At 35.7% G+C, this 13112-nt stretch overlaps 1 protein-coding gene across 3 annotated transcripts in view; it reads right to left on the minus strand.

Annotated features, from left to right (window-relative positions):
* Positions 1-13112, minus strand: part of LOC115233683 (protein eva-1 homolog C-like) — a 195632-nt gene that overhangs the window by 71829 nt on the left and 110691 nt on the right. For all 3 annotated transcript variants that reach the window (XM_029804241.1, XM_029804240.1, XM_029804242.1), the window contains exon 2: positions 7453-7673. In XM_029804241.1, coding sequence (XP_029660101.1) covers positions 7453-7673 — 221 coding nt within the window. The remainder of the gene's footprint in view (positions 1-7452; positions 7674-13112) is intronic.

The following is a 13112-nucleotide window of genomic DNA, read 5'->3' on the forward strand; positions in this document are numbered from 1 at the left end:
AACGCGAGAATAAATGGGCGAAATAAACGATGAACCGCTTTCATGAAAACACGTATAAAAAAAAAAAGTTATCAGTTTTGAACTCTCGCGTTTTAAATATTGTATTGCAAAGGATGTAGATATCGATTGCTCAAAACCTCGATGGATGAATAGAAAGCATTAAAATAAATATGTGTATGATAAACGGTTACAATCACTTGACAAAAGGATTAAAGCAAAAATCGTGTTCCAGCTTCCACGACAATGCATTTTCGACGTTACCCGAAAATGCGGCGACCGAATTCTGCGGAAGTCGAATGGCGGAAAGGGCGATATCGCAAACGAATGCGTAAGGAAAAAGGAGATGCCGGCTCTTTAATTGAGAAAACTTTTATCCAAGCAGTAAATATATATCGCCCGAATTTCGCGTTCCTCAAGAGTCATCGGTTATCCGACACTGTCGTTGGCGATATTCGCACATTGTCATGGATTCCTAGGATTCCACTCTCAATCGGCTAATTGCGTGCAAGGACTCGAGTTACATGACTCCGTCCGTGCTTAATTACGTTAAACGGAATCCGACGATGTTACCAGGCGTATCTTAATGAAGCGAGCAGTAATTTTAATTGCGGTGATGCAATAACTGTAACCATATATACGCATAGAAAACAAAGAAACGATCCATTTATGTTCTTAGAAAATAAAGCGCTTTTATTTTTCCATTTTTTAATCGCGTATAAAGTAAAGAAGATGCAATATTTAAAAAAATGCAAATAATAATTTTCAGCAATTTTTTTTAAACCTTTAATCGCCGAGTTTAAAAATATTCCATTTATTCAAGTTTTAATTTACATTAATATAACATAAAAATATAATGTAATATCTGCATTTTAATATCAGATTTAATATCAAATGTAATATCAAATTTAATGGTAAAAACACTTCCATTACGCATACATTATTGTATTTTTTACTCTTGGTTACATAAAATTCACTCATGTATGCCATGTGCGGTAATTGAAAGTCGATAAATTCGCTCGCGAATCAAAATTGCGAGGAAAAAATGTTCGCTGATTGTCATATTTCGCCCACGAAGGTGAAGGAAGATTCCGTGCGCCGTTGCCTTATACGAGAGAAATGTGGAAATTACATTTCCGGGTTTCAAGCTGCTACCGACACGTCCGCGTTGGGATCCTCCATGTGCGCGATTCGATCGTCCACAGTGTGCTCACATATGTACGTACGATATCCATCTAATTATCGGAGTTCCCTGGGTCTTCTCGCATTTCACGTGCATGCGATGCTTCTCCCGCGGGAGAAATCGATTTTCCGCGTATTGTATCGATACATCCTATGTCCGTGTCGTCCGTCACTATAACGTAAACGTTTACCGTACAACTCCGTTGCAAGTTCGCCCCAGAGAACCAAAGTCAGGACGCGTAATTCCCTTCGATTGTTACGTTTCTCTTGCTGTTGTAAAGGAACCGATACCATAAACTAACAGCAGCTAATCTCAAGCGAGATGGAACTGTCGTTCTAATGTAGAAATAGAATACTAGTCGAATTAATTCCGATTTGTCGTGAGATAATACGATCTTATCTACGATATACGAATACGATTATATTATAATACGATACATAAAGCATTTTCCGGTGTATTTTAGAAGATTCGCTTGTTATATCTGCGCTATTATTTATACGAGAACCGATAAAAATATGCTCTCTCTCAAGGTATATATACATACATAATGCACTAAAATATACAAAACGCCACAAAACCGTCGCGAGTTCTTGTAACGATACATAAAAGATCAAACTATAAACCGAAGGATCAGCATATCGCGTCTCAATCTTTAGAAAGGTACATATATCTCGCAACAAAGCCCGAGTTGTAAAACAAATCTGTTTTCCTTAATCCGCGGTTTATCCGACATTCGATCTTCTCGATTTGTCCGCGCGTCCTTTATTCATCCGCGCTCGGTTAGGGTCTAGTCTACTTTAGCAATATGAAAAATTCATAATTTTTAGGATTTTTTTTGCGAAGAATATTAAAGATTGATCTTTCTGATATTTTACATATGTTTTCGATGATGTTTGAACAGTACGTCAATATTTTTAATCTTGAATATTTAGCTTCTTTATTATACTAGGATGTTCATAAACGACGATATGACTGCTCCTCGTGTTATTGTCTGAACCGAAGAAAAAAACTCGATCTAGTTTTATTCCGTAAGATATTGTTGGGATACTGAGAACCTAATTAGAATTTGAAAAATAAATAATTAATATTTTTTTTACCTTTAAGAAATAATCTTGAAATATCTAATTTTAAAATGATACTACTTTGTTATTTTTTAATTTTTAAAGTAGATTGAAATTTTTTCATTTCACATAGTTACATGAAGAGCAGCATCAGTCACACCGTCGAATCATGCATTTCTGTTACGCACAGAGGCTCGTATTGAACAAAAAAAAAAGCTAAATATCTAAGATTTAAGAATGCTGACGTACTGTTTAAGCATCAATAAAAATATATATATATTAATACGCTAAAAAGATCAATTTTTGTAATATTCTTCGAAAAGAATTCCTAAAAATCATCAATTTTTTATAGTGCTCGAGTAAACTGGGCCTTAAAATATACATCCTTACGTCAAATCCTCGTTATTTATATTTGTTTTATTCTCGCTTCTCTTCGATCCTCTTTTCTAGCCGTGGCGATTTACATACACGTTTTTCTCGGCAAAGAGAGCGCGCGCCTACCAACGTACACGCGTGACATACATTTTTATTCCGACATAAGGCGCAACTTTAAATTCCTTCCTTTTTATGGAAGCAGCGACGTATGTCGTCGAGAAGTTTCTCGGGGAGAAGAGAGAGGGGGAGGAAGAGGAAATTGAGGGGGTTGGAAATAAGCACTCGCACGGAAAAGCCCTTTCGTGAGATTTGCTCGGCAGGGGCACGGAGCCACTTTCGGGTCGAACCCTTCTACAGGGAATACGCTTTCATTCAAGGATACGCGTTTCTCCGTTTTGAGAATTCCCGGTACAGCTCTGTACCCGGAGGAAAGTACCGCCGCGCGCTGATTCCTTCCCGCGCACAGGAAACAGCAGCAACGAAGGCACTCCCCGAGTGCGCTGGGAGCAATGACGCGAGCGATCGCGTTCTCGAGTGAAATATACCGCCGATTCCTTCTAGGTGCGTGCATATTGATATAGAGTGCTGAATCGAAACCGCAAGTGTATTATATATGGTAGAGATGCCTCTTCATTTCGCTTCAAAATCGAATATCTTAAATCGTATTAGAGAAAGAGAGAGAGAGAGAGAGAGAGAGAGAGAGAGAGATAGATAGAGAGAGAGAGAGAGAGAGAGAGAATAAAACAAAAGCCACAAAAGAAGAATTTATTTTAAAAACATTAATTCAATCGGATTTCTTTTATCATGAAAAAAAATTTTCCAATGTATTATTTATCTCCCTTTATGATATACGTACAAATATAAGATGAAACATCCTATATAGTGTATAATATATATAAACAGATTAGATACTTTTCTTGGTATGGTTTTCAAATGATCACGTTAATACGAGACTTCCAACCGCTTCCAACTTCCATTTGTTGAATTTATGTTGGACCGAGTTGATTTAAACTCCATCTAAACTTTCGTTCTAAAGTAAAAAGCGACAAATGGGAGATGAAAGTGCTTTAGAGAACTCTATAAATCGTTCGCAGCTAACTGCGATTGCAAGTTGATCCGATATGAGAAAGGACGTAGTAAATACAATAAATTACGCACACTTGATTATAGACTTGTTTTATGGGTCGACCTTTTGTTAAGAGACCAAATAAATCGTTCGAGAGAAAGATTCCTCCGCGATGTCTTTGGATTATCGATCACATCATTAGGTTCGCTCTATACGTATACAATATACGTTACAATCTGTCTATAAGAAAAATTCAAAAATACCATAAATCCAATTGAAAACGATTACGAATAAAGTGATCCTTAACACGACTTGTCGAATATATCGCGAAGCTATATTTGCTGTACGGTTCGATTTCTTTTTCGTTAAAAGAATAATAAAAAATTCTTTTCTTCTTAACAATTCCCGTAATTTTTCTCTTTATTTTTATAAGTATCATTAGCGTATCTTACTTATTCTCCTTCTCCCTACAAAAAAAAAGAAAAAAAGAAACAAGTCTTCAAAGCTGATAAACATTCCCATCTAACAAGGGGGTTTGTTGTTGTTTGCTAATTTATCTGTTGTTGACTGGCTTATTTTGACCCACCATTCATAGGATCAGTCCAGACCAATAAAACCCGAAAAAGAAGAAGCAGACAATTCCGGTAATGACATGTACATATGTATGTAGTACATGAGTGAGGAAAAGATTTAAATATAGTATATAACATTTCGTGAAAAGTACTTGTACTTTGAGAAGTTCGGAGATCCGTACGTATATCCAGTGGCTAAAAAATATCAGGAAATGTGCGAGAGAAAGCGCGAATCTCGTGAAAAGCAAGATCCGCAGAGGAGGATAAGATCGTCGACGAAATAAAAGAGTTACTCCATTTTCGCATGCGGGTGAGATCGTACGTACAATGGTTCCTTCCTCGGTTCGGTGGAATATGAAATATGAAATCGATACGTGGACTTGTGAAAACCGCAAACCGATGGATACCGCGGGAGATTTTTATTGTATGTACCGAAGGTAAGTTATTATACCGCAATGTGCTGTGCGAATAACGCCACTTTTGTTTTTTTTTTCTCCGAGAATAGAAAACGGAGGGATCGTTTTGGATCGCCGAGAAACGAGCCTGATCCTCCTGAAAATCGTCGTTCGCGCTGACATAAATCTAGAAATTTTCTTCACTAGTCAAACGCAAAGAAGAAAAAAATTTCTTTCAACAGCGGAATCGTACTGATCCTGTATCCGATTTCCGCTTGGCCGAAATCAAATTGCGAGCTTCGTAAATGGATAATTTAATATCGAAAGAAGAGGTATATATTATATGAAGCGTCGCGTATTTCTAAGAACATGTTACTCAACCACCGACAACCTCGTTACACCGTCGAGTCGGTTTCTCTCCTTCTCTCCCTCTCTCTCTTCTTCCTTCCGTCTCTTTTTAGCTCAAATGAATTTGTCGGTCGTACGCTTCGCGAAACACAGGGCTGCGCCGTTTTCAGGTCAGTTGCCATTATTCCGCAAACCAAGATTTTAACCCGACGCGGGACGTATCTCCCTCGCGCGAGAGATCCGTAATTGCCAGTGAATTAAGCTCAAAGAAAACAAGTTTTCGTGCGGGTACATTCTCCACGTACTTTTCCCCGCGGAGCCGTCGTGCATTCCTGTTGAGAGAGTAAATCTGTATGCGCGGATGTTTCTCTCCCCGGGCTTCTCGACTTGATCGATCGTCATCCTCGCGAAAATTTCGCGCAACCTACTTTGATGATGTTTACAGTTGTATTTTAGTTGCTGCACTTTCGTCGCCTTTGACGAAGCTCTCGCCTTAAAACGAACTCACTGGCAGTTTTCAAACTGTTTGGAATGAAATGCAGAGAAGGAAACGAGAGTGTAAAATACACATACATATATATATATATATATATATATATATATATATAACGCACGAAAGCCTGTGGAAACTGCGTGAATCGTTGTATATATATCCACTTTGCTTTAGATTTATAAACTTATATAGAATGATTTAAGAATATTTCGACACGTAAAAAGGTTTTCCACATTTTTAGTAACACAAGAAATCTCAAAAATAACTTTTATGATAATTATTGTGAAACGTTTTTATTATATGACGATATGAATAGATAAAATTAAATACAACGTTGTTGTAAAATGTCAAAAGTGATTATACGAGAATCGTGTGACAATTTCCGCACATGCAGAAAAATTGGATTGCTTTTTTGCGTACAAAAATTGTATTTGCATAGATTTAATTATTCACATATAATAGTATTTTTACTTCCTTTTTAAATAATTGTTATTTTAAAAGCTGTCATATTATTTTCCAGCAGTACACAAAATATTCGAATTTATCTAATAAATATCCCAAATCATGTTTAATGCAATAAGAAGAAAACAGTTTATTTCATGTTGTATATTAAGCAAAAATAAATTTTTTTAGTATCTTTTTTCGTGGACATGTAAAATAAAAAAATTAAAGCATTTATTTCAGAGATTGTGAAACATTAAATTACCAATAAGCAGTTAATCCGGAACTTTTATTTTTGTGTTAACATATCGAGATGTTCCTAAACCATCGCACTTAACTTTTTGTATTACATCTAAGAATACGTAAGTAGGAAAAAATAATCGCGATAAAAAGGATTGCGGCAATCTCGAGTCTGTGTAAAATCTTCCAAAAGATAAAAAAGAAGTGTACCGCGATTCATGCACGAAGTCACGCATCCGAGTGAAGTTTACGAGGCTTGAAGCATACGGAGGTTAACCCCAGAAGGGTTGGATCCGGTTTATGATTCTTTCCGGTTTGGTAACCATGCGGAGTAGAAAGGAAAACGAGGATGCGCTGGAAGAATATATCATCTATGTCCTTCTCTTTATTAGAAATGAGGAACCAATAAATGTGTGTGTAAGATGTTGAATAAAATTTCGAAACGAGAAGATCGAGAAATGAAAAAGTTGTTGCCGCGGGAATCGAGCAGATGTGAAACGTAAGTCTCCCAGTTACATCAAGATACAATGAGCAATCGTGTAATGTCAGCTATAATAAAACGGATATAACTTATCCCATATTTGATCGACGTTCGAATTCTTTGAAACTTCCGAGTTTAGGCAGCGTGGAGTTTAGACTCCGCAAAACTTCCTTTCGGGTGCTGAAGAGGCAGAATTGGGAGATAATCGGAATCTAAAGTACGTCCAAATATTAAACTTTCCGCGGAAGGATGGGATCATGTCTTACCAAGTCTTGCAAATTTGCGAAGTTCGTACGCAACGTTATTACACGGGAGATACAAGAGAGTTTGTGTGTGTGTAATCAAGCTTTTAACTTATTACAGAAGAAACATGTCGCATTAAACCGCTCATTACATTTCAAGATTGACAAAATTATTTAAATCTTGACGTTAAGATTATATATATACAGTTATTGATGTCATTAATTAAGAAAATAAATCAAATTATTTTATTAGCAGGATACTTAGTAATGAAAATTCAAAAAGTTTTAATCACTTTTCAAAAACTAAGAAATAAAATATAAATGAGAAAATTAAAGTTCTGTTTTCGCAGAGACGCGATAAAAATATATTTCGAACAAAATCATAAATCATCGTCTTAAAAGTTTATTCTCTTAATTTTTTCGTTTATCCCCCAAAGTCAATTAAAACAATTAACGCGTTTACGCGTGGCAACAATTTTCAATAGACATCGAAAATCGTATACGCTCGCTCAATCGGCATCCACCTGTGCGGAATAGAAGAATTTCATTGGCACATACCTGCACTGATTGTGGCCAGATGCATGTGTGATTCGTCGGCTCGTCCTCCCCCGCAATCATCGGGGGAACGGACGAGTTGCATTTGCTGATGCCATGCATTCCCGTTCTTCCGTACTGAGCGTGTTCGACAAGAATGGTTGTGCCGGGTGGACATTTCAACGTCATCATTTCCTCGTCGCAGGCCGCGCGTTGATAGGTCTTCAGGGTGCCTGACAACAAGGCTATCCAGTTAAAAAAAATATATATATATATATCACGACGAGAGTGGCGTAAAAATGAAATGGATCGATCGGCGATAACGTAAATATTGAATAAAAAATCGCATGTATTATTGAAATATTAATATCATATAAATTATTAGAAAAATATATGAGACACAAAACGTGCGTTATAATAAATTGGAGGATAACATTGTAAAAAGCCGTACGTAAATTATAGGATATAAGAGAAAAGATGCGCGCGCGCGAAGTTCGGGAGGTCGGATATTGAAGATCGATCAATGAGCCGTAATGACATCGCCGCCGCAACAGTGATCAATTTAAGGGGATCGAGAGTAATTAATGAGTGGATCAGCCAAAGTGAATTGGTTCGGTAGAGCGGGCACGGATGTATCAATGGCGACAATTCGCCAGCAGCGAAAGCAGCGTCGTTTCGTTTACACACGATACGCGGTTTAACATAGCGAGGTAGGGGAAGCAGCCAACATTTGCGGAATTTAACGCGGAGATCGTTCGTGACGATGGAGTTTGCGGACGGGACCGCAGACGTTCCAGCATGTAAATGCAGATTCGCGCGATAATTTCGCGAGCGGTGGCCAATAAAAGGGACGGTATAGTCGTAGAAGTTTCCGAGGAAATGGCGAAATGATTGTAATAGTGCACGGTAACAGTCCGCGCGCGGAATAATGCGTGACGAAATGTGCAATATTCATATTATTCCGCAGTATAAAGTTCGCAGCGATCGATACGAGCGGTTTCAAACATTATTAATATTAACAATTCGAGTATTAATGAATGATTAATAAGGGAGTAGTTAATAATGACATCGCATTTGCAAATCCAATATTTTTCCAAGCAAAATAAATGAAGCAAATATATTTAAATGTATGTATATATATATGTGTTTGTGTATGTATGTATATATTCGTGTCACCATCACCAATACGTTAGTGTATCATCGCAGTCACCATCACCGTAGTTAGAGAATCGCCGTCACCACCACCGAGAGAGAGAGAGTGTTATCAGCAGTCGTGGGGATGAACGCAGCCAGCCGATGTCCCGATAAGAGACATGAAAAATAAAACAGATAATGATGTCTGTTAGTTATATCGTAAAGAAGTCACGTTCGAGAGAAATGCAAAATATGCAAATTCTTCAATATTTCTCAAGCACCCCTTCCAGCACGGTGGAGGGAACAAAGTCGATAATTCATGCGGCGACGGAGGAACAACTGACCCGATATTGATAGTTTCTCCTGCGACGAGACATTCGTGATAACACGATGGTAAAGTGCGGGGTACGCTTTCCAATTCTGTTGAGTAAATTTGTAGAACCAAAGAAGAACGCGAAACCCCCATTTCAGCTGTACTCACAATTGTGTTGCGTTCTATCGCAAATATTTGACGCTTCTAAAGATTTCGTTAAAGACACGATATCCCCTTATCTAACTTCTCTGGTTCTTTCTCTCTTTCAAGTATTATTTATTAATTTTATTATTGATATAGTTTTGTATTTGTTTGAGCAGGAATTAACTAATTCAAAACGTTTCAATAAATTTTACGGAGAATAATGCGTGAAACGTATCGGAATAAAAAAATTAGTAATATCATTGTTATAAAAATTAATTAAAACGATTATATAAATATCCTGCTTTCTCCGTATTATTAAACAGGAGCAATTATTTAATAAAAAGTAATTTAAATTTTCGCAGAAGGCGTAACATTACAGGATTTTTCATAAAAGCGATTATGTGTTAACGGTGTAGTATAATTTGTGATGTTACATAATTTGTCGTCTCCCACATTGGCAAAATTCGCAATAAATGTCGAGGATCACGACAACGTTTCCCGACATGGTCGACACATCGTCTTGGTAAGCTCTATCTTGAACCTCGGCGTCTAGATTATATGCATAAAGCCAGGCACCGCAAAGAGTAATGCATACAAACGATTGTTGCGCCGGCAGTAACAAACCCAGGGTCCGCTATTACATTCCGTGGCCCTACCTCGTAGTGTACGTCCGTAAATCAACGAGTATGCAAACTGTAAAGCGCTGAACTACACCGGCAACCACGCGGAATCTTCTTCTTAGGGGTGGACCGCTGTAACTCGACTACGTGATTGGAATGACCGAGCGATCCAATATATATATATATATATATATATATGCCTCTTGATCTCCGAAGAATGCGCGCATACAATTCACAGGCAAAGAATGCGCAAAGTTTCGTATCGCGATCTGATTAGATTTAATCGGCCAAGTTTCCAGATACTTACATACGACGGATACCGAAGTTCTCTTTTGTTCCCGTCTATTGAAATGATCAAATCGTCACCGCTTACATAAATTATAGAAAAAAAAAAAAAAACACGAAAGACTGCGATAAAGCTCGGATAACAACGTTCAAAATATTTGAAAAAATACTGAAGAACTATACATATTATTTATATTTAATATATTCGTATCATTTATTAGTTATTCAATCTTTTAATCAAGTTAACAAACACGCTTTTATATGAAACATTGAGATCCGAAACTTTCATGTTTCACATAGCTTGGGGAAAATATATATAATCACGTATTCTTTCTTTCATACATGTTTCATGTATTTGAATATGTATGTTATACTTTCTTTCTCTTTTTGTCTAAAAGTCTAAAATTATTTCATCGCTTATTCTCTTTCTCTTTCTATATATAGCAATGTTCACTGTAATAAAATCCGCGGCGTCTTGTCATATTTCTCTTGTTGAAAGCAAAAGATATCTCATACAAAATACTATTTCCATAACCACTCGCTGTTCTAATCCACTTAATCAACGTCTATTCACAGCCGTGCATGTATATGCAAGTAGATAAATAAAAGTATATGAAAATACTACGCGCGAGACATGCTCTTATTACCAAAACTGGGTTAATGGCTATCTCGAACAACAGCTTATTCTGATTTATCTTCTATAATTATGACGAGAGCTTGCACGGAAATTAAACGCCAGAATATCATGGATTAATCAAACTTAATGACATTTGTGTACGATTATTGCATTTCAGATATGCAAATGATAAATACGCATATAAATCGCAATTATTAAAATTATTTAAAAAATTTGTTAATTAAAAAATGATTGATAAAAAGCTTATCTTCTTATCTATGTATTGTAAAAATCAAAATTATATCATGTGAAAGAAAAAAAGATAATAATGTTTAAATATACTAATTGTTACATTACATGTGTTAATAAGATTATTCATTTAATTTTATTATTCAAGTATTAAAATTATTTAAAAGTGCTACATCTTACAAAGAGAAAAGATTTTCTTGGAAAGATCGTAACTTATCCGTAATTATCATTCTATTAAAAAAAAAAAAGAACAGAATATATAATTACTTCGCATTATATATTTATTAAAAATTTTAGAAAGTAAAGATATTTTTTTTTACACAAATTATTTTTAATGCATAAACAACACATGTACCCAAGACGATTCCGTTTTTGCCAAACGCTCTTTTCCCGGGACATTCAATTTCGCTCTCATGCTACTTTTAACTGCACGAACATCGCGCTCACACTTTTATGGCGACAAGCTGTAGAATAACTCACGGCCGCGGAAGTAAATTGTTGCGCTGGTAACGGATGAACACGGCGGAAGTAGAACGGTGGATTCGAATGTTTATTCAGTTGTAACCTTACGAGCGCGACTTCCGCGGGGAACGCATTATTTAAAAGGCTCATTTATCTGGTAGATAGTGTATCGAATCGAGATGGAGAGAGGACAAAAGCTGAAAAACAACATGTAAATTCGTAGCTTGACATGAATGGCAGGTCGATTTCTATTTTCAGCATGTTGTTTTATCATATGATTCTCATCCCGATCAAGTGCCACTTCATCTCACACGTATCCTGCTACCTTGTTTAAAGAGAGAATCAATACCGTGATGTAAAAACAATAATGTATAATTGTATCATTCACTAATCCCTTCGATTTCAAGCTGATTTAAAATACAGATAACAAAACTTGTCTTATTTCATTCAATGTATTAAATATATGTTTCTATTCCTCATACTTTATATAGTGGACAGAAAATTGCTGATCCGATAAATTTTATAGCTGCAACATTTTTACTGGACAATTGTGTTACGGATGACTGACGCAATATTTCGCGATGAAAGATTAACCTAAATCGAACGCGCACGTAGAGATAGTTCGACTTAATTCGTCCAGTTCTAATCCAAGGTTTAAGGTTCCTCGAAACGAAAGCTTACCAGAGGATTAAAGTATCGTTGCTCCGATGGAACAAATACCCTGAAGCAGTGTAAACATACCGGAGACCAGCAAGACAGTTCGAGAATATAATGATTGTAATAGTTTTACAATTATAAATCATGGGAAATTAAAAAATCACGGGAAAAATCTCATTTTAAAATATATATACAATGTAGTTAAATTTATTAAAAACTTTTGTGTGTTTATATTTACTTTAAAATAATATATATTTACTCTAAAATTCTTAAACTGCTCATACCTTTTTCCAGATTTATTCTATAAATAATACAGAAAAGTATTTTGCTTAAATAAATAAGTAAATATTTTTATCAGTGAATATTTTTTACCATAGGATAAAGCATGATATTTTGCTAAAAACATGATGTCATCTAACCGTGACGATTGCGGATATCACGATCAGAAATCATTAAAAGATAATGGCTTAGAGAAAACAGCGTACGGGAATAACGAGAAATGTTCGCATTATTATTTATTGAAAACGGCGCTTTCATAGGAATACATGCAGAAATATTTCGTTGTTATTACAATTACAATAATGTCCATTTGATTGTCGCACTAATTAAATCATCCTAACTTTCATGACACATGCGAACGATTACATTTTGCAACTACTGTTCGTACGAAACTTCTCTAATTGTACATTAATGTGCATTTATGAAACCGCATGAAGCACGATTTACGATGTTTGAGATTAATTTAATATCCAATTACACCAAGAGGCTATAGCAGCTGATAAACATATACCGCAGCTTATTCGCAATGTTAATTTATCCAATATTAATGCTAAATACATATATGCGCGGGTAATATTGGTATTCTAAAAAATGCTTATATAAAATTTAAACCTATAATTAATAGAAAGTTTAATTATGTAATTGACAGGTCCCTTAAAGAAATCCTTGATATTAAATATCCTGGTCCTATTTCTTATTAATGTCAGTATTCTGTAACAGATATCCAGCGTTTATAACGCTGCATAGAGCTTTTAAAGAATATTTATATATACAATATATATATATATATATATATAATTTCCATGTTTTATGTAGAAGTTTATTGTTCCCCAATGGGATTACAATCTTTACATTCACCTTAACCTATTACCTTAATCTATTACATTTTGTATATGCTTCGCTTTATCATCGCCCTTTCCATCGT

The sequence above is a fragment of the Formica exsecta genome, unplaced genomic scaffold (genome assembly GCF_003651465.1).
Source record: "Formica exsecta isolate Colony F162 unplaced genomic scaffold, ASM365146v1 scaffold182, whole genome shotgun sequence".
Taxonomy (NCBI): Eukaryota; Metazoa; Arthropoda; class Insecta; order Hymenoptera; family Formicidae; genus Formica; species Formica exsecta.